This window comes from Budorcas taxicolor, chromosome 5, assembly GCF_023091745.1.
Source record: "Budorcas taxicolor isolate Tak-1 chromosome 5, Takin1.1, whole genome shotgun sequence".
Classification (NCBI taxonomy): Eukaryota; Metazoa; Chordata; class Mammalia; order Artiodactyla; family Bovidae; genus Budorcas; species Budorcas taxicolor.
The window spans coordinates 80825512-80848605 of NC_068914.1; the positions used below are offsets into that span (position 1 = coordinate 80825512).

At 37.9% G+C, this 23094-nt stretch overlaps 1 protein-coding gene across 3 annotated transcripts in view; it reads right to left on the reverse strand.

Moving 5' to 3' along the window:
• The window catches only part of TMEM117 (transmembrane protein 117), a 604949-nt gene that overhangs the window by 109418 nt on the left and 472437 nt on the right, over positions 1–23094 (reverse strand). For all 3 annotated transcript variants that reach the window (XM_052640317.1, XM_052640318.1, XM_052640319.1), the window contains one exon: positions 12545–12704. In XM_052640317.1, coding sequence (XP_052496277.1) covers positions 12545–12704 — 160 coding nt within the window. The remainder of the gene's footprint in view (positions 1–12544; positions 12705–23094) is intronic.

The following is a 23094-nucleotide window of genomic DNA, read 5'->3' on the forward strand; positions in this document are numbered from 1 at the left end:
GCTCAATAAAGGACAGAAATGGTATGGACCTAACAGAAGCAGAAGATATTAAGAAAAGGTGGCAAGAATACACAGAAGAACTGTACAAAAAAGATCTTCACAACCCAGATAATCACAATGGTGTGATCACTCACCTAGAGCCAGACATCCTGGAATGCAAAGCCAAGTGGGCCTGAGGTAGCATCACTATGAACAAAGCTAGTGCAGGTGATGGAATTGCAGTTGAGCTATTTCAAATCCTGGAAGATGATGCTGTCAAAGTGCTGCAATCAATATGCCAACAAATCTGGAAAACTCAGCAGTAGCCACAGGACTGGAAAAGGTCAGTTTTCATTCCAATCCCAAAGAAAGGCAATGTCAAAGAATACTCAAACTACCACACAATTGCACTTATCTCACACGCTAGTAAAGTAATTCTCACAATTCTCCAAGCCAGGCTTCAACAATACGTGAACCGTAAACTTCCAGATGTTCAAGCTGGTTTTAGAAAAGGCAGAGGAACAAGAGGTCAAATTGCCAACATCCACTGGATCATTGAAAAAGCAAGAGTTCCAGAAAACATCTATTTCTGCTTTATTGACTATGCCAAAGCCTTTGACTGTGTGTATCACAACAAACTGTGGAGAATTCTGAAAGAGATGGGAATAACAGACCACCTGACCAATATGCAGGTCAGGAAGCAACAGTTAGAACTGGACATGCAACAACAGACTGGTTCCAGTTGGGAAAAGGAGTACAACAGGGCTGTATATTGTCACCCTGCTTATTTAACTTACATGCAGAGTACGTCATGAGAAATGCTGGGATAGAGGAAGCACAAGCTGGAATCAAGATTGCCGGGAGAAATATCAATAACCTCAGATATGCAGATGACACCACCCTTATGGCAGAAAGTGAAGAAGAACTAAAGAGCCTCTTGATGAAAGTGAAAGAGAAGAGTGAAAAAGTTGGCTTAAAGCTCAACATTCAGAAAACAAAGATCATGGCTTCTGGTCCCATCACTTCATGGCACAAGATGGGGAAACAACAGAAACAGTGACAGACTTTATTTTCTTAGACTCCAAAATCACTGCAGATGGTGATTGCAGCTATGAAATTAAAAGATGCTTACTTCTTGGAAGGAAATTTATGACCAACCTAGACAGCATATTAAAAAGCAGAGATATTACTTTGTCAACAAAGATCCATCTAGTTTTTCCAGTGGTCATGTATGGATGTGAGAGCTGGACAGTGAAGAAAGCTGAACACCAAAAAACTGATGCTTTTGAAGTGTGGTGTTGGAGAAGACTCTTGAGAGTCCCTTGGACCGCAAGGAGATCCAACCAGTCCATCCTAAAGGATATCAGTCCTGGGTGTTCATTGTTAGGACTGATGCTAAAGCTGAAACTCCAGTACTTTGGCCACCTCATGTGAAGAGCTGACTCATTTGAAAAGACCTTGATGCTGGGAAAGATTGGGGCCAGGAGGATAAGGGGATGACAGAGGATTAGATGGTTGGATGGCATCACTGACTCGATGAACATGGGTTTGGGTGAACTTCAGGAGTTGGTGATGGACAGCGGGGCCTTGCATGCTGTGGTTCATGGGGTCACAAAGAGTTGGACACGACTAAGAAATGAACTGAACTGAACTGAATGGAGACACAGACATAGAGTACAGACTTATTGACACTTTCTGCTTCCCTGCTTCCTTTTCTCTCTTCATCCTTGTTTTCTTTTTAGCACAGTTCTGTTTACACTGCAAATTCTACCCTTCTTCATAGCTTATTTGCCATTTCCACTAAGAAAGGTTCTTACTATGGGCACCAGGTAATGGACCCAATCTCTAGGATCACTAGACTAGACTGGACTTTGAACCACTATCTACTCAATATTCCTCAAGGCTCATCTTGCATGTTCAACTCCAAAGTGAATGGACATTTGACTCAGAAACTACAGCTGCAGGAGGAGGAAGGAGTGGGTGGGATATATGTAGAGAGTAACATGGAAACATATGTTACCATATGTAAAATAGATAACCAACCGGAATTTGTCGTATGACTCAGCGAACACAAACTAGGGCTCTGTAACAACTGAGACGGGTAGAATAGGGAGGGAGATGGGAGGGAGGTTCAAGAGGGAGAGAACATATGTATACCTATGGCTGATTCATGTTAATATTTGGCAGAGACCAACACAATGTGTAGAACAATTTAAAAAATCAATCAATCAACAAATAAATATTAAAAAAAAAATTATACTAGTGTGGGCTGTCATTTCCTCCTCCAGGGGATCTTCCCAACCCAGGGATCAAACCTACGTCTCCTGACTCTCCTGCATTGCAGGCACATTCTTTACCCTTGAGCCACATAGCTAAGATCAAAAGAAGCCTAAATGACTAATTGTAATTCACAGCATAAGTTTGAAATACTTCTTAACCAAATTATTTTCCTCTAACCAGATTATATAGTTTCAATATGTAAAAATATCACACTTCAAGTGCCTTTTTAAGACTATCATAAAAATAACATGGGTCAGGAAACATCACACTATAGATGAGAAAAAATGAAGTGACTTAACCAAGATCACACTTTAGATCCTGCCTCTAGTCTGTTGCAGGAGTGTTCCCTTCATTCACGAAGCTTTCTGCTATATGTCAAGTCCTTTGCTTTGGACATTACTTGAGTATATTTGTGTAGATTAATTCATTTGATATGTACAATACTACAAGATCTGAAAAAACTATGGGCTTTGGAATCATAACAGCTGTGTTTTTTCTTTTTTTTAATCCCAATTTTGCATACCTTGGGCAGTTCCCACTTTGCTCATTTGTTAAATTATATACAATAACACTATCAATCCTTTAGAAGGGGTTAAGAAGATTAAATAAGATATTGTGTGCCTAAGCATCCAGGTCTTCGCCCAGAATATAGTAATTGCTCAGTGAATGCTAGCCTTTTACATTAGTTTCTACCCGGTATTCCTCAAGGCTCATCTTGCATGTCCAACTCCAGAGTTAATGGAACTTTGACTCAGAAACTACCTATCACATGGTCTCAACTACACTTTGCTCTCTCAAGACTGCTCCTTTGAAAATGGCTTGCACTCTGGGAATGATGCGGATAGGAGATATACAAACGCAGAGGAGCAGAGAGGAGCCTTTCAAGTGCTAGATCCCACTTGTGGGTCAACTGGTGGGGTCACGTCCTCTTCATGAGGACGTCTTATTGTTCTACAACAAACCTATAAAACTCTGACCTGTAGTATAATACTTCCAGTTTGAAACTTGCCCCAGTGAAGCCGAGGGCCTGATGAAATGACTGAATGTGTTAGTCTTCAACATTATACTTTGTTTTATCATGTATAATTGATGCAATGACAAATGGCAACACAATACATGCGATCCAGGGAGAACCATGATACATACGCACAAAGACAGGGTAGCAGCCAGGGCTGGAACACTCTTTAGGGGTGATGATCAAGCACTGATCATGCCACAGCACCTGCAAACAATGCACCCATTGGAAAAATACTAATTTAAGGGAGTTCTGTTTTGCTGCCTCAGTGTGGCTTTGAAAAAATTATTGCTCATGTGCAATAGTGTAGAATTTATATCTTCCTAGTTTTAAAAAATCATATTCCAGCTCTTTTTTAAAAAACAAAATACCTCGGGGTCGGAAGCATTTAAAGGGGCTACCACTTGAATGTCTCTATTTTCCACTTGCTTAAACAAATCTTATCATTCCTTCAAGCTACATTCAAGCTACATTCTCCCCCACATTATCCATAAAGACTTGAGTGATCTTTCCTGCTCACAATAATCCCTCATAGACCTTCCCACTTGTTTTAAAACTGTGATCTATTTCATATGCTAGCCAGACTATTAGTTTCATTTTCGAGTGAGTGTGTTTGTCATATACTGCAATTGAATTCTAAATTTTATTTTGCCTGATAACCCCAATGCTTCCAGTTTACCTATCACCTTCTGCCAAAATCTGTTCTCTGGCACCTCCTGCCTGCTTGGTTGGCCTCCATCACGCTGCATAGACATGACTTATGGTAAGTCTGTCTGCTATTTGGAGACCAGTTTCTGGGACTACTAATTAATATTTGAGGTTCCCCTCTGTGATTATCCTCTAACTTTTCTTTTTGAACAAAATACCTCGGGGTCTGAAGCATTTAAATGGGGCTACAATTTGAATGTCTCTATTATCTACTTGGACCAACAATGATGTCAGAAGCACAAAATGGTGACAATAAAGCTGCGATTCGATCTCCTAGACACATATCATGAAGAGAACCAGCATTTATGGTTAATCCAGGTATTATTTAAAGGATAAATCCTTATTTCATATCATCATGTCGACCTATGACAGAAATCACCTTTACTGTGTTTTCAAACAAGAGTGTAGAAATTGCATAAGGAAAATAAAGATATAAAATAAATGTGAAGAGGAGTTTTAAATACTTTGAAGAAAGTTATATAAAGTATTCCCAAAGCTGAAGAAGATGCTAAAACTGGAGGACAGACATTTAAACAACCCTTTCTATGTAAGCTGTAAACAAAACAGTTGAAATAACTCATCCTAAAAATATATGCCAACTTGTCAAAACACTATGGCTATTTAATTAAAATAGCTTCATGCTTGTTGCTCTGCCCCATGTTCTAAAGGAACTGATTCCACTCTCAAAATAAGTGCCCTACTAAAGTCAGGTGAATGGAGTTTTTAAATGAAGTCTATCAAGAGATACAATGTCTATTTTTTTAAATAGTCAATGATGCATGGAACAGAAAAGAAATACAATTTAGATTTGTAAATGTAATTCAGTGAAATGATTGTTGAATGTAATCTTCATAATTATTTTTTAGTGCATTAATAATTACTTTTCAGAAAATATTACTTCTCTTTAAGTGCTTTCCAACTAGACCAAAGAGTCCTTTTTAATATTTAACTGAGCATTTTATTCAGATTTTTATTTGGATATTTAATTACTGTAGGATCATACTTCAGTGGAAATGACCTAATCTGATAGTATTGATGGTTCATTCTCCTGCTGTTCGTAAATATTTTACTTCTTGAAAAATCTCATATTCTTTGGCTTTCCTGAAATAATGTTATGTTCATCCCTTTATTTACTCTTTCATTCAGCAAAATATTTATGGTAGGGCTGCAACATACTGAACATAAATTAGCTGTGAAATGAAAAAATACATTTCTTCTCCTTGAGCTCACATGTTACAGGAGGAAAGTAGGTATGTAGGTATGAAAGTAATAGGCAAGTGCATAGATAAATTACAAGAAAGAGAAGCATTGAAAAGATGCATCAACAGTGTTTTCACACATATTCACCAAAATATAATCCTTAAATCTATCTTTCCCTTTAAAAGTCTCTTTTTTAAAAGATTTCTTCCATCACCCTGAAACACATAAAGCTATCACATATACAATGAATATTTAATCCGTATTATCTATCTATATGTATATTATATATATCTATATATATCTAAGAAACACACAAGGTATTGAGAGAAGATTTCTAGAGGACAAGCTGTTAAAGAGAAGAAAAGTTCAAGGAAACACATAAGTGTTCAAAACCTCCCTGTATTTACCTGTAAATTCTAGCAGTTTAACTCATGACTTTCTCCACCTGCTGGGCACTTTGTTCAACAGATGTTATCTTGATGCTAAGCTATACCAATCCAGGTGTGAAGCGCAACAGTTTTTTAACCTTCCCACACCAATCCATCAGAGTTGTTGTGCAAAGCATTTTTGATAAGCGAAGAAAAAATGAAAACCTAACAAAAGATATATCACCTCACACACTAGCAAAGCAATGACTCAAAATTCTCCAAGCCAGTGAATTTCCAGATGTTCGAGCTGGTTTTAGAAAAGGCAGAGGAACCAGAGATCAAATTGCCAACATCTGCTGGATCATTGAAAAAGCAAGAGAGTTCCAGAAAAACATCTATTTCTGCTTTATCAACTATACCTAATATTTGTACTGTGTAGATCACCACAAACTGTGGAAAATTCTGAAAGAGATGGGAATACCAGACCACCTGACCTGCCTCTTGAGAAACCTGTATGCAGGTCAGGAAGCAACAGTTAGAACTGGACATGAAACAACAGACTGGTTCCAAATAGGAAAAGGAGTAGGTCAAGGCTGTATATTGTCAACATGCTTATTTAACTTATAGAAATGCTGGGCTGGAGGAAGCACAAGCTAGAATCAAGATTGCCAGGTGAAATATCAATAACCTCAGATATGCAGATGACACCACCCTTATGGCAGAAAGTGAAGAACTAAAGAGCCTCTTGATGAAAGTGAAAGAGGAGAGTGAAAAAGTTGGCTTAAAGCTCAACATTCAGAAAACTAAGATCATGGCATCCGGTCCCATCACTTCATGGCAAATAGATGGGGAAACAGTGGAAACAGTGGCAAACTTTATATTTTGGGGCTCCAAAATCACTGCAGATGGTGATTGCAGCCATGAAATTAAAAGACATTTGCTCTTTGAAAGAAAAGCTATGACCCACCGGGAGAGCATATTAAAAAGCAGAGACATTACTCTGCCATCAAAGGTCCATCTAGTCAAAGCTATGGTTTATTCCAGTAGTCATGTATGGATGTGAGAGGTGGACTATAAAAATGCTGAGCGCTGAAGAATTGATGCTTTTGAACTGTGGTGTTGGAGAAGACTCTTGAGAGGCCTTTGGACTACAAGGAGATCCAACCAGCCAATCCTAAAGGAAATCAGTCCTGAATATTCATTGGAAGGACTGATGCTACAGCTGAAACTCCAATACTTTGGCCACCTGATGCAAAGAATTGACTCATTTGCAAAGACCCTGATGCTGAGAAAGATTGAAGGCAGGATGAGAAGGGGTCAACAGAGGATGAAATGGTTGGATGGCATCACTGACTTGATGGACATGAGTTTGAGCAAGCTCTGGGAGTTGGTGATGGACAGGGAAGCCTGGCATGCTGCAGTCCATGGGGTTGCCAAGAGTTGGACAGAACTGAGCAACTGAACTGAACTGACAGCATCACTGGCCTCTGTGGTCATCACCACTGCCTAGTCCTGCCCACCTCCACCCACTCACACACACTGGAAAATTTTACTGGCTCCTCCACTCACTCCTGCCTATATCTATCTTTCTAGCCTTTCACCTCTCCTCCTCCTTCTCTTCCTTTCTCTTCCTTCTTTCACTCTGTCTCTCTTCTTGTCTAGTAAAAACCCCAGAATGTTCTCTAACTTATGAAGAGGAATTTCCTTCTCCTAAAGCCTTCATATTTTGGGAGGGTGGGTTAGCTGAATTTAAAAGTGTCAAGGCAGGAATTTTTACTTCCAACCTGAATAATTCATCTAAATATAGTCCTTTTCAAATATCTCTATTTTTCTATTCATATCTATTCCATTAAATTGTGAATTCCTCTCTGCAGCTACAGACTCCTGTGCACTGTGTTACTGATCTTTGATCTCCTTTCCCCTATCCTCTGTCTCCAGCACCTGCTAAGATGAACACTAGAAATGAATTTTTAAATGTTTTCTTATCTTAATGGAACAAAACTGAGTTTTCACATTGATGACTATGATACTACTCCTAGTTGGAAAATTTTTTCTTGTTCCTTGTTCTGTCTTCTAAAATTCAAGATGCTTGTCTTAATTTAATTTCTTTTCTGAAGCTCCTCCCTACTGTTCTGTCTACACTGCTATCTCTCTTTTGTTTATTTTTCTTTTTTGGTGAACCCCTAAGACACATTTTGTTCTTTGCTTACTCTGTGTATGTGTGCTAAGTTATTTCAGTTGTGTCTGACTCTTTGAAACTCTATGGACCATAGCCCAGCATGCTCCTCTGTCCATGGGATCTCCAGGCAAGAACAGTGGAGTGGGTTGCCATGCCCTCCTCCAGGGGATCTTCTTCACACAGGGATCAAACCAACATCTCTTATGTTTCTTGCATTGGCAAATGGGTTCATTACCACTAGCACCACCTGGGAAGCCCTTGCTTCCTGGACAACATGTATTTTTAATTCTTTTATGTCTTAGGTATATCTCTTCTTCAATATAGCAGAAAAGATGAGTAGGTGGGATATATGTGCTTAGTCACTCAGTTGTGTCCAATTCTTTGTGACACCATGGACTGTAGCCTGTCAGGCTCCTTTGTCCATGGGGGATTTTCCAGGCAAGAATACTGGAGTGGGTTGCCATGCCCTTCCCTCCAGGGGATCTTCCCAACCCAGGGATTGAACCCAGGTCTCCTGCAGTGCAGGTGGATTTTTTTTTTTTTTTTCTTTACCACCTGAGCTATCAGGGAATCCCAGATGGAATATAACGGCAGATTAAATACTTAAGGAAGGAATTCAAGGAGTATATAAAAGTTAAATGACATAAACAAATTTGAGACAAGATTTCCTCAGAGGGAATGTTCTTTACAATTTACTTCTTGTGTTCTACAGTAATGTGTGATTTATATGAGTCATGTTATAGTTTATTGGCATCTGTTTATGCCTTAGTTCTAGCAAATTTACTAAAACTCAGAAAAATGTGATACAACAAATAGTATTCACAAAAATGTAGAAAAATTCTAGTTAAAAGTCATAAAAATAAATAATTGCACTTTCTCTGAAAATATTCAGAATGGGCCCACTAGTCCTGTTAATATAAAATCTTTATAGCTATACTATAAGATTCTAATGGGTTTTTTTTAACCAAGCATTTAAATATCTTTCAATCGTATAAGTTGAATTTTCCTACGATTATAAAAGCCTAGAATCGATTACTTTTAAATCACTTAAATAATTCTAATGAGGCAAAACCTTTTAGTAAAACTATTTCTCCATTTCTACCAATTTCTCTACTTTTCTATTTCTCTTTTGTTAGAAATATGTGGATATGAAGTGGATTAGATCAGAGCTTAGTTGGTTATGGACTTGTTAGGACATTTGTGTTAGATATTTTTAAAAGCTTGAATATATATGCCTTCTGAGGCTCTGATTCCTTAAATCCACTCTCTCACCACATGTACTAGTTCCTTGAACTTCAACATGATGCTCCCAGAGGGGGACCAAGTTTGCATGAAACTCGGTGCCAAAATGCCACTACTTTATCCTCATCAAGCAGTTATTACTCTGAGTCTATTGCTGCACATGTAAGGCTCTGTGCTAGAGAGGCTCCAGGGACAGATAGTTATAAGCAATGGCTTACGCTCTACCAAGCAGGAAAAGGTGAAATGCTGATTTGCAGGTTGGGTAAAATGTGCCTCAGGAGTTGCAAGGAGGAAGTCATCCCATGGCTTTAATGAGGGGGTATTGGAATGGTATTCAGTGGTCAAGTCAACACAAGCAGAACAGGACTGAGAGACGTGATCTGGGAAAGAAACAGAGGATCACAGACATCCTGGAATAAAGCTGCTGGGGTCAAGTAATAGTCCTCGGGGCTGGGGCAGAGCCAGATCATAGAAGATGTGAGAGAATACATAGATAAGGTCAGACCACACAGGGCACTAACAGAGAGCTCCTGGGGTCTGGACTTCATTCTTTGACAATGGGAGTCACTGACAATATTTTTGGTTGAAAAGTGACATACACATCATGATGTTTCAGATTGGAAACTTAGGAGGGTGAGTTGTATAGGGCATATGGGCCAAAGGGACATCTGGAGGCAGAAGGTTCAACTGGAGATTAGTTTACAATAGTACAGAGGAGAGTCAGGACTGGAATGGTGGCAGAGGACTGAGAAGGAAAGACGAGGTTACAAGAGGCATGCATGCTCAACCACTTCAGTCATGTTCAGCTCTTTGTGACCCCATGGACTGCAGCCTGCCAGGCTCCTCTGTCCATGGGGTTCTCCAGGCAAGGATACTAGAGTGGGTTGCCATGCCCTTCTCCAGGGGATCTTACTGACCCCAGGGATTGAACCCTCAGCTCCTGTGTCTCTTGCACTGCAGGCAGATTCTTTAACCACCTGGGAAGCCCCACAAGAGACATAGCAAATGATCAATCAGTATGCCTGGCTGGCTTACTAAGGGTTGAGGGAGAGAGCAAAGAAGTTAATCAGACCTCCTCTGGGGGGGCCTCATCTTTGACTCCTCCTAGTATTAGACACCTATTAATCTGGTTTTTGAGGCCCAACTTCTCCCCCATTTATCTTTAGGACTGCTTCACTCCCAGCAGGACACAGACGGATGTAGGACAATCTGGTCCCTGCTACTTCTTCCCTGGAATTCAGAGGCAGACCCAACAGCCAGAGAGCAGTCTCTCTTTCAGGTGCTGACTGTGGCCATCTTCTTCCATGTGAACTGGAAAGCTGAAAAAGCTGCTTTACAGCAAAAGAGAATAAGAAAGTAGCAGCGAAGAAAAAAAGATGAGAGCTGGAGAATAAGAGCTTGGTCTGGGCTTCCTGTTACACTTTAGTCTCTGCTTTCGTGTGCCACTAAAACGCTACTGCATACCTCCTCTTTAATTCTGCAGGACAGCCTCATCATGCAGCCATACATTTCCCCCTTTCCCCTTTACGTTGGCTTGGCAGGGTTACTGTTACTTGTAGCCAAAACAGTCCAAACTGATATATTCCTCAGCAGAAACTCTCCATCTTCAGTCAAGGTTTTCTGGGCACTCTCTGAACACTTCAGTATTTACTGACTCCACACTTTCATGCCATTTCCTGCATCTAGAATGCCTTTTCCTTCCAAATCCTGCTGACTCTGCATGCATAAATCCTGATTATTCTTCCTTCCATCTCTCTTTTATTAAATACTCTTAGAGTGACCCATAACATTGGCAAATTGTAACATTACATTTTCCCACTTCAATCCCTGATTTTAGTGAACCTATTGGAAGAATAATTAAAACTATATAAAGAGGGTAAAAGGTGGTGGATGGTAGTAGGAAATCAAGACATTTATGCTCTCACATATACAAATGAAAAGATAATGGTCTACTTGACTATGAATACTTCGGACACTAAGATGGGTTCAAGAGGTGCCAGTAGGCCACTTGGGCAAAGTAGATATTTTATAAATGATAGTATATTCATTAAGAGGAGTGTTAGATGAAAGAAAATAAAAATAGTCTTTAAACAACTAACGCATGACACATTATTGTGTAAGTGCTATAAACTTAATTTTACAAATATCCAGAGGAGGTCCTACAGCAAGTGAGAGACAAGGAACCTTGCCAGGGCTTCCCTAGGGCTTTCTTCACTATGCTAAACTATCACACAGGAAATAAAAAAGATGTATGTCAAGTTTTAGATGAGACAATAATTCAATTTTATTTAATTCTTAAAAATAACAATGTATTTTAAATTGTCATCCATTAAAATAATACCATTTCCTGGTGGCCCAGACAGTGAATAATCCTCCTGCAATGAAGGAGACCTAGGTTTGATCCTTGGGTTGGGACGATCCCTGGAGGAGGGCATGGCAACCCACTCCAGTATTCTTGCCTGGAGTATCACCACGGACGTAGGAGGCTGGTGAGGTACAGACCATGGGGTTGCAAAGAGTTGGACACAACTGAGTGACTAAGCACAGCACAAAAGAATATATCCTAGGAACGATCTTGAGTCTCATGCCTGGGCAATGTTATATACCAAAACAAAGAAACAAAAACATAACCCCCCTCAAAAACAACAACAATAACCACAAAGCAAAACAGATTGTTATTCTCTTTCAAAACACTAAAGAATATCTTTTATAAAGGCATCTCTTTGCCTCTAGAAATGAGAAAACCAGTCTAGTATTCTGTGAAATCTCACATAAATTCTGAAGATAATGAAGTTTATTTTCCCTTCAGCAATGGAGCCTTTGTTCTGGTGACTTACAATGCCTCTGGAGAGGAAAACACAAAACTGCCTTATGAAAGCAGTAAGAGAATGTCTAGCAAATGGATGGACATTTAATGAACAAGACAAAGTGCCAAAGTGCCAAGTAATAGTTAATGTCTCTTTCTGCTTAACTCAAAGGAACATCCCTAAGACCCAAAGCATTCACACCAGAAGATTACATGAGTAGCACTGGTTAGCACAAAGCCACTGTACAAACAATCTGTTGCTAAGCAGGGCAGAAATATTGTTTACATAAAAATGGAATGATCTCTTGTGAATACTGAAAGAAAGTGATAATTTCCATAACCAGAAAAAGCATTTTTATATTATTCCATTTCAACTGCTTTAAAACCCTGAGTTGCTTTGGCAATTGCTTATCTTGGCTTCATTGGTTTTATATCATCCTCATCTCTGCAGCTTTCCATTTACTAAATGACAGTGATGCTTTTTTCCCCCTGAAGCTTTGGCAAAGAACAAAACCATTCTGTATGGCTTCCAGGGCCACCTTGCAATGGTCATACGATGACTTCTTGGTGCCCTTCTCATAAAAGCCCATTTGGCTTATACTCCCAGTAAAAGGGCTGAAAATATGATTAGAGAAGGCTCCATTAATAGCAACTGTAAACTATGCATTTCTCTAGCTTTATGGAGCCTTTCACTGAATGATGTTTACAATATAGAGAACAAAGCTTGGGGTGGCTTCAGGAGAGGAAGAAAATACAAAGACATTTACCTGCATTACAATAAGGAGGTCAAAGACCAAGATGAAAGAAGCCAGGAAGGCTCTGGAAACTTCATCACTGGGCAAAAATCCCCGATTCAGCTTGTCCCAGCTGATCCAGTCAGTTGTAATGACAAGTACAACCACAGACGTCAGAGTAAAAAGAACTGTCCTGCAAGGAACATGACAGTAAAGAACATTAGAGTAACAATACAAACAGTGGCGAGTGCACATGAGCTGCTGTATTAAACATCTGCCCTTTGCCAAGTACTTATCCTAAGGCATAATCCCCAAAAGGAGGATGAAAAGAGAAGCAACTTGAGCTTTCTTTCAAAAGCAATTAGAAAAAGGTATGATAGTATCTCTTTCAAGAATGTTCCCAAAGAAAAATAAGGCACTGACTATAGAACAAATAATTACAACAAAATATTATAAATAACCTTACTTAGTATACCATATATTCCAAAGAGAGCATTGGTTGTAACTCTCATTATATATACATTGTTTTACTGAAGGTGGCAGACATACATAAAGCAGATGGGTAAGAAAGTCCTCGAATTCCATGATCATTCTAAAAAGAGAGAATATAGACAGATGGATCTCCTTCATCATCCCCATAGCCTGACGAGCTCTGTAGAGAAGCGACTTCTACATGCTGAATGCATACCTCTTCTCGTGTGACTCATATCATAGATCACTTCGGGCCTAGTGACCTATCCAGGTCACACAACGTCTGATTCCCCCATCCCTAGATACACGATACTGTGTGTGTTGGTTACTCAGTTATGTCCGACTTTGTGAATGCACGGACTGTAGCCCACCAGGCTCTTCTGTCCATGGAATTCTCCAAGCAAGAATACTGGAGTGGGTAGCCATTCCCTTCTCCAGGGGATCTTTCCAACCCAGAGATCGAGCCCAGGCCTCCCACATTGCAGGTGGATTTGGTACCATCTGAGCTACTAGGGAAGCCCATAAGATATTAGGGGCCTGAGATTTTTTTTAATATATTTTTGTAGCCTCCATAAAATCATACACAATTATATGCAGATGGAGTCCAAAGAACATTGGTTGAAACTGTAACAATTATCAAATAAAGTCTTAAAGAAAATACTTAAATTGGTCTTTAATACTGATATTCAAAGTGAATCTGAAATGTGGGCGGTGAAAATGCAGTCTGCCAGAGAATGTCCATCATGTAGTAGAGCCTCTGCTTTTAGAGTGATCTTTGTACAAAGGTATTGTTTTGAATTATAAGAAGAAAAATGAAAAAGAAAAAATATTCTGAAAATAATTTTAATGTAAAGGAATAAATAAAATAGAGAAAAGAAAAATGGAATAATATGAATCATCCTAGAATTCTCTTAACAACTGAACAAACTACAAATTTCTAAACTAAAACTTGAAGTTTCCTTTTTACAACTTTCTATTTGGAACAGGTTATATTTTGATAAAATGAATATAATGAACTCTTCTTTAGATTTTTACCCTATGAATAGAAAGATACATTTTTTTTTAATTTTAGAAAATAAAAATTTATTAAAATTTATTAAAATTGCAGATTCTAAAGAACTTGACTCATTATCTCCAAAGTATAAATTAAAAATTATCTATGCTACTGTTTAGAACATCTTTGAGCATTTCCTGAAATCCAAGTGGATTAAATGAGCATGAGAGAAATCCTAAATAATTGTTAGCTAAAACAGAAAGAAATTGCAAATATTATACAATGAAACATAAGAACAATGGAATTAAAAAATTTTTTTAAGTCAATTAGTTTTTGTCTTCTTGAGTTTTGAGAAACTTTAAGCAAATTTGAATTAAATTACAATTTCTTTTGTCAACAAAAATATAACAACTTTCACAAAGAATAGATGGATATTGACTATTTTTTGAAGCTCTTTTTATATGTGTGCTTCACAAGGATGCTGTGAATATATATACTTCTTAGTATACACTGTATAACTTGTTCAGTCACTCAGTTTTGTCCAGCTCTTTGCAATCCCATAGACTGCAGCATGCCAGGCTTCCCTGTCTGGTACAGGTTGGTAAATGGTTGGGATCCCAATTCTCTCAAGCTTGTCCCTCTCTGCCTATTTCACAAGGCTCCCCCACCTTCCTGTTATCCAGTACGAGAGGGTGAAGTCTTGGTGAAACAGGGTTATAGCTCCAAGGCTAGCATCCATCCTATTGGTCTGAGCCTGTGGTTGATAGGTTAGTATTTTTAATGTCATTGCTGCACTTTCCCCAAGAGACACCTGAAATCTTATTTTTGTGAAGACAGTTGATTACATAGGAATTCATATTTAATATTACTTCATTGGTCTAAGTATGTTAACTGATACTGTAAAATTAAATATTAATGCAGAGGCATATTTTTAGGTGACAAAATATGAGATTTTAAAATAATTGTTTGATGAATAATCACAAGTCTCACCTATTACAAAATTCACAAAGGAGTTATTTTGTTTTTAAAATTTATTTTATTGAAGAATTGTTGATTTACAATGTTGTGTCAATTTCAGTTGTACAGCCAAGTGATGCAGCCACACCCACACACACCGACACACACACATATATATATATTCTTTTTCATATTTTCCATTATGGTTTATCACAGGGTACTGACTACAGTTCCCTATGCTATACAATAGGACCTTGTTGTTTATCCACTCTATACAAAATTGTTGCATCTGCTAATTCTGAACTCCCAGTTCACCCCTCCCCTATACCCCTTTTCCTTGTCAACCATAGTCTGTTCAGAGGAGTCATTCTTACTCATGCTAATAATCTCACTGTACTGCGAATAAAGTCATTAAAAGTAATCATTAAAACTCTTTGGTAATTAGAATTTATCATAATATCTGTTGTAGAGCTTCAGAGCTCTACAGAACTTCCTGAGACCAGAATGTCTCAGAGCTTCCTGAGACCAAATCTATACCAATTCATGTCTTAGATATTTAGTTTATTTGATCTATTTTATTTACCCAATAAATAATAATACTCTTCCTAAGAGCTTTTCCTAGGTGCTTTCTTGGCTTTATTAATTACTTCTGTTTTGACAAAGAGTATTGCTACAGATCTCAAGAGAAAGTTACTGATAATATTTTATTACTCCAAAGAGAAATTAAAGGAAGTATTCTGCCTGATATTTAATATTTAATACTACAAAAAGAATAAAAATGGCAATCATTAAATATGAATGCATACAGCTCAGAGAAGGAGCTCTAAAAATAAAGTCAAGAGGATGGAATAAAGAAAAGGAAAAGGGGATCAAAATCCATTAATTGGTTATTCCACCTCCAAAATTACATTCAATGCCTTATCTAGATATAGATAAGATGTAGACAGTTTGTGGAAGCAAAACTATTGCTTGTGATTTGTTTTTCTGAACCACCTCTTATAAAACTGATAGATTGTACCATGCTATGATAATTCAGTTAAAGCACCAGTTTCAAAGAGCCATGACTCTATTAGGTTATACAAAAATAGTCATTTTTATGTGAAACTTCTATGAAGGAAACAGTAACAATAACAAATTACTAGTCATAGGCTTCCCAGGTGGCTCAGTGGCAAAGAATCTGCCTGCAGTGCAGGAGACATGGGTTCGATCCCTGGGTTGGGAAGATCCTCAGGAGAAGGTAATGGTAACCCACTCCAGTATTCTTGCCTGGAAAATTTGACAGACAGAGGAGCCTGGTGCGTTACAGTCCATGAGGTTGCAAAAGAGTCAGACACAACTTAGCGACTAAACAACAAAAATTTACAGGCATGCCACCTGCAATATGTCACAGACTGGTATAAGAGCTTTACACAAATTAACTAGTATAATTCTTGTGTGTGTGTGTGTGTATAATTCTTACTACAATCCAATATCAACTAACTCCAAATTGCAAGTGCAGAAACTGAGTGAGTGAAAGTTCAGTTAACTGAACCTGTGCTATGGATTTTATCAATTATATAAAATAAAAGGTATAAGATGACTCAAACCCAGGCTGACTCATGAAAACCTGTGTAATAACTGCTATACACACTGCCTCTCATTTGAAGCACTTGATTTTACTTTCTCATTACTAGATCCATAGCTAAGATCTCACTCATTTTCCATTTTTTATTATTAATGTAAGTATAATGTTGGAAAGTTATGATCCAGGAATGCTTAACATTGAAAAGTAAAAGTGACAGAGCCTCTAACAAGAACTGACAGGAAATGGTTAAAAAGGATAGTGAAAATGGATCCTCATGGATGCTAGCCATCAATGCAGCATCCTTTGGTTTTTATTTAACCAATATGGTTGAAAAGATGTTTACTCTGGATCATGATTCTTGGGAGTTCCAACTTCTCTTTTTAAATAGCATCCAATTAAACAATTATCTGGATTATTTCTTTTCAAGCTGTAGCCAGCAGCAGCAGGACATCCTGGCTCATCAATTCTACTGCCTCTGGTTTCTGGCCACCAGTCAAACAGAAAGAACTCACACATAATTATCAGCTGAAGTGGTTAGTCTCATGTCCGTGTTTTCAAATTTCCAGTGTGTTTGCTTTCCCTCAATTGCTGCTAACTCCTCTTAAATTAATAGGAATTAGAATGTGAGACCAAGAAGGGTTAAAAGAGCTTTTCTAATTCACTGCCCAATCTTTGGGCTTGGCTCCTGGGAACCACAGGGTTGCTATGGAATTGTGAATTTATATGTGCACTATTAGTTGTCAGTTAAACGAGAAAATTAAATGCTTCCAGAGAGGTTAGGGAACTTGCTCATGTCACATGGATTGCCAGGGACAGGACTTGCCCTGTAGTAAACTACTTTCTCTCTTTAGCTAAAAATCTGCAGATATGCTAAAAAATTTAATATAATCTGGATCTCATCTGGAAACATACTTTATAATCTACTCAAATATCTATTACGTATGTTGATTGGAAACAGAGTAGTGCATGTAAATGAATCAAGATAATTCCCCAAGAGTGGTTTAATTCATAGTCTTAACCAGTCTTTCACTCTAATTTCTTGATTTTTGGAAAAAATACTGAACTTCTATTTTAAGTAACTAAATTAGTTAATGTTGCTTTCCCTCTTCCATTCATAACCACTGTAAGACAGACTTATTGCACAATTAAATAGCCTGAAATCAGAGATTAAATCAAGAGAGAGAACTGGTATTGAGCTTGGATAATCCACAGAGGGCTAACTCGTGTTAATCATCACACAATTTCATTTTGACTAAACCAGGCAGCAGGGATGTAGAGAATCTCCTAACTCATATATTATATGTTGAATAAAACAAAATCATCAAAATTTGATCATGTTTTATACTACTAAAAATAGCAGTTTCATGTGATTCAACATAATAAATGTTTTCATATGTTTTAATAGATTAGCCATTACTCATGTTTTAAAATGTTTATAATCTTTTATTCCAGTCATGAATACCATATTTTTTTCTGATTATGTGGCACAATTACTGTAACCGCTAAAAGAAGTAAAAATCACTTTAATTTCTTTCTATAGTACTTGTGTTAAAATGTTGGAGCTCAATCAAAACAAGTCAGATAGTATTTTATAATTTCTCATAAGAAAATAAAATTCTGTGACTCTTATTAAAAATGAAAATTCTAATGTTATCACTATAAAAAAGAATGAATGCATGGATCAAGATGGCAAATTTAATCTTACAATTAAGTTAGTTATAGTTTCATATGTTAAAGTACTAAACACATAAAATGAAATGCGACATGCCAATAGAATTTAAAATGATTTAATATCATTATTTCTCACCATGTTGTTTAGAGGGGAAAATAAAACAAGCAGGCATAAACAGAAGAATACTCTTCTTCACTTTCCATTGTAAAACTGAGAGCCAGTTCGAACATCCAGTTCCATTTGGAACACCAACTACCAGCACACAGAAGTTGTGACCTGAGAGATGGCCTTGAGAGAATCCTGACACTTTTCATTTTGCTTGTTTTAATGACCAACGTTACCACTGCAACTCTGTGAGTAAAACAACCACCACCTAGATCCTCAAGCCAGCTCATCCTGAAATTCATGGGTTTACTCAGCACCATCACCTAGCTAATGAAGTCAAGATTGCTCCTTAGAAGTCCATAAAGAAACGGTTTTAGTGTCCTTCCTGTTTCCCACTCTTACGAGCAAGAAGCACCAAGGGAACACAAAGGTGATGCTTGCTTAGTGACCTAGGGAAAGGGCATAGCTTCTCATGCGGCTTTCTTTAATGCTACAGTCAGTTCTTGGCCAACCTGAACAGATGTGTTAAGATAGGATCCTGTGAAACAAGATGCAGTTATTAAACTTATCTTGTTTTTGGCTCTATTGGGATTTGGAGATGGTAAAGGAAATTATTAGACTTGAATGTTGTCCATTAAACTATATGTTTATGTTTTATTTATCTTTATATCTCTCTATTATTCCATGAAGAAAAGTGCCCTGAATACAGCAGGAGCTCAAAATGCAGTGAAATGAAGAAGATATTTAGCAACTCTTGTGTCTGAAAGGGCATGAAAGAGGTGGCTAAAAAAGGCACCTCTGGGTTGGGTCATCTGGCCATGCAGATTTTAATTTATGTGGACAGGGTCCTGGCATGCTAATCTACATAAACAATGCCCCTTGGACTTCTGCGGTGTCCAACCATTGCAACTTAATGTGGAATCCTGGCCATTGGCAATTTTGACATAAGAGGTGACAAATGAAATGGCCACATTCCTTTCAGTGGCCTGAATTTCTCTACTTGTGTCTGAATGATGTCAGTTTACTCAGAGGTTCTTAAAAGTAGCTTATTGATACAGAGCATAGTTAGTTTTGGTCACAAGAAATCAATTTAGTTTCTTTGTGTTTCATAATTCTAGATGTGGAACAAAACACATGTTTTAGGAAAAAATTACTTAGTGCGCTGCGAAGTTCTTTGGATTTGGGCTGTGTCATCCATAACTAATTATCAATGACTGGCTGCTGCTGCTAAGTCGCTTCAGTCATGTCCGACTCTGTGCAACCCCAGAGATGGCAGCCCACCAGGCTTCCCTGTCCCTGGGATTCTCCAGGCAAGAACAATGGAGTGGGTTGCCATTTCCTTCTCCAATGCATGAAAGTGAAAAGTGAAAGTGAAGTCGCTTAGTCGTGTCCGATTCCTAGCGACCCCATGGACTGCAGCCTACCAGGCTCCTCCGTCCATGGGATTTTCCAGGCAAGAGTACTGGAGTGGGGTGCCACTGCCTTCTCAGAATGACTGGCACATTACTGATATTTTAAAAACAGTAAGAATAAATCAATTGATTTAATCTAGTAAAGCTCAACATTCAGAAAACTAAGATCATGGCATCTGGTTCCATCACTTATTGGCAAATAGATGAGGAAACAGTGGAAACAGTAGCTGCCTTTATTTTGGGGGGGCTCCAAAATCACTGCAGATGGTGACTGAAATGAACTAAAGTCTCTCAGTCATGTCCGACTCTTTGTGACCCCATGGACTGTAGCCTACCAGGCTCTTCCGTCCATGGGATTTTCCAGGCAAGAATACTGGAGGAGGTTGCCATTTCCTTCTCCAGATGGTGACTGCAGCCATGAAATTAAAAGATGCGTACTTCTTGGAAGGAAAGTTGTGACCAACCTAGAGAGCATATTCAAAAGCAGAGACATTACTTTGTCAACAAAGGTCCGTCTAGTCAAGGCTACGGTTTTTCCAGTGGTCATGTATGGATGTGACAGCTGGACTATAAAGAAAGCTGAGCACCGAAGAATTGATGCTTTTGAACTGTGGTGTTGGAGAAGACTCTTGAGAGTTCCTTGGACTGCAAGGAGATCCAACCAGTCCATCCTAAAGGAGATCAGTCCTGGGTGTTCATTGGAAGGACTGATGTTGAAGCTGAAACTCCAATACTTTGGCCACCTGATGCGAAGAGCTGACTCATTTGAAAAGACCCTGATGTTGGGAAAGATTGAAGGCTGGAGGAGAAGGGGACGACAGATGATGAGATGGTTAGATGGCATCACTGACTCAACAGACAAGAATTTGGGTAAACTCTGGGAGTTGGTGATGGACAGGGAGGCCTGGTGTGCTGCGGTTCATGGGGTTGCAAAGATTTGGACACGACTGAGCGACTGAACTGAACTGAGTGGAGGAAATAGTATTTATTCCTCACCTGCCCCCAAGCTCAGATACTTCTGCGACTGATGGTATTCCCTTCAGTATTTACAGAGCAAAGGAAGAGGCCTGTGCAATGCAAAATTAGGCTTCATGGACCTAACAGGCATGCTAATTCTCTGTCTCTTAGCAAACTCACCAACCCAATTTTTCTTCCTAGTGAATTACCATGTACATACTAAATAATTCACCAATTCAATAGAAGAAAGCATGTGTAACATACTCTACTAATTGTTACCTCAGGTATAAAATGTTACCACAAATCAGTAATGAAAGTGGTAATAAAGATAAAGCTATACATAAATGCCTATTAACTACAGATAATGCCAGCAAGAACTATACCCCTGTTTGTTTATTTAATGAAAATAAAATGAGAGCTATAATATTCCAAATATATTTTTGACTTCTAAAAATGCCAAGCAGAAATTTTGAGTTAAACATACCATGTTTCATGTTTTCCTGTTAAATTTATTTTTTAAAAAAGAAGAGAAACTAGGATCTTATGGGGTAAGCAGAACCCAACTATGATTTATTTGTTTTAAAAACTGGGATGAATTTATATACTGAGTTAAAAATGGAGGTTCAGGTAAAATTATGTGACTTCGTTGAAGCCAAGATGTTTAATAAGTCAAGCCAAGGCCTAAAGTATATTTTCAGTATCTTTTCAAATATCTCTTGAAGAAGATGTATCATCAGGAGACTGTCCACTGGGAAGAATGCTTTCAGAACTTAAGTACCCCTAGAAGAAAGAATCTTTTCAAAGACACTGGGGACATAATATAATAGCTAGGAAAGCAGATATTACAAACACAAAATACTTCTATGAAAGAAGATGACAAAATAGACCACAGAAATAGAAAAATTCCCAACAGTCTTACAAAAATATGTAAAAGAAATTATGTCATGTCACAATGGAAGATCAAAAAATTAATATTAGGATTCATAAGAGACATGCTCCATTCTTGAATTCTAACGGAAAAGATTTTTTAAAACATCTAAAGCTTTATTACTGCAGATATATATTTATTTTCTCTTGGGAACCTGTGAAGAATCTTTGATTTGTTTATAAATAATTCAGGACAAACTAGAAAGAAAAAAAAAAAACCACTTCACTAAAAAAGAGGAAAGGAGCATGTCAGCATTAGTCAGAGAACCAACTTATAAATTTGATTTAATTAATAGTAGATTGCTGGCATTTGAAAAGTAGGTCATCCACCTTGTCTGGTCAATCAGTGGAGAATTTTGAAGCTGTGTAAAAGTGCAATTTTATCAAGAATTTAGATAGCTCCTTGAGAAAATAATGCTATTTCAGGTAATGTACAAGACTGACAAAGAGTATTGCTTTTTGAATAAGAAAGTCATATTGTAACACATGCATGGACACAGAAAATTCAAGCATGTACATATTTGAGCATGTATGGCATAGACATAAATTGAAGGGACATAGGAATGATCTCTGCCTTTAAGGAACTTATCACCAGCTAAAGGAAGGCAACATATACAAACAAATCCAAAGTTAAGCAAAAACCATGCTGCTATGGAAGTTTTCAGGAATATCTGATTTATTTTTATTTAGGTATGAAAAGTATCTAGGATATTTAATGAAATTAGACCTAAAAATGAGTAGATTGCAATAGTGGAATGGATATTGAAGATAAAAAGCAAATTTGAAAGAAAATATGGAAATAGTAGTAGTGGGTAGTAGTGAAACTTTTAGGAAGAGTGACATATTTCCAAAGTTTCTAGACTGTGTGACTAAAAAGATTGTGAAGTCATTCACTGAAGTGAGAAATATGAAATAAAGCAGGAATGAAATATTTTGAATCCTGTTTTGAACACCTTGTTGAGTTTAAGGGGCTGGTAGGACATTCATATAGGAATGATCAATAGTCAGCTAGTGATAGGAATTTGGCCAAGGATAGATCAGGCCCTGGGTTTTGGTTCATTCAAATACAAGTAATTGTTAAAATGTGTGTTTAGTTGCTGAGTCATGTCTGACTCTTTTGCGACTCCATGTACAGCAGCCTGTCAGTCTCCTCTGTCCAGTGAGAGCTTCCAGCTAAGGATACTAGAATGGGTTGCCATTTCCTTTTCCAGGGGATTTTCCCCACCCAGGGATTGGATCCATGGCTCCTGACACCTCTCCTGCATTGCAGGTGGATTCTTTATTGTTGAGCCAACGAAAGAACCCATAATTGTTAAAGACATGAAGCTTAATAAGATTTTTCAGAAAAAAAAAAGGAAAAAAAAAAAAACAGAAAGTCAATGACAGAATCTTCAGGCTCATCTCTTTTTATGGTATATCCAGAGAAGGTTGGTGGATGAGAAGGCCAGAGACATATGACAGGATATACGAAGAAATCCAAAATAAAACAATACTTTAGGGGATTTCCTTGGTGGTCCAGTGGCT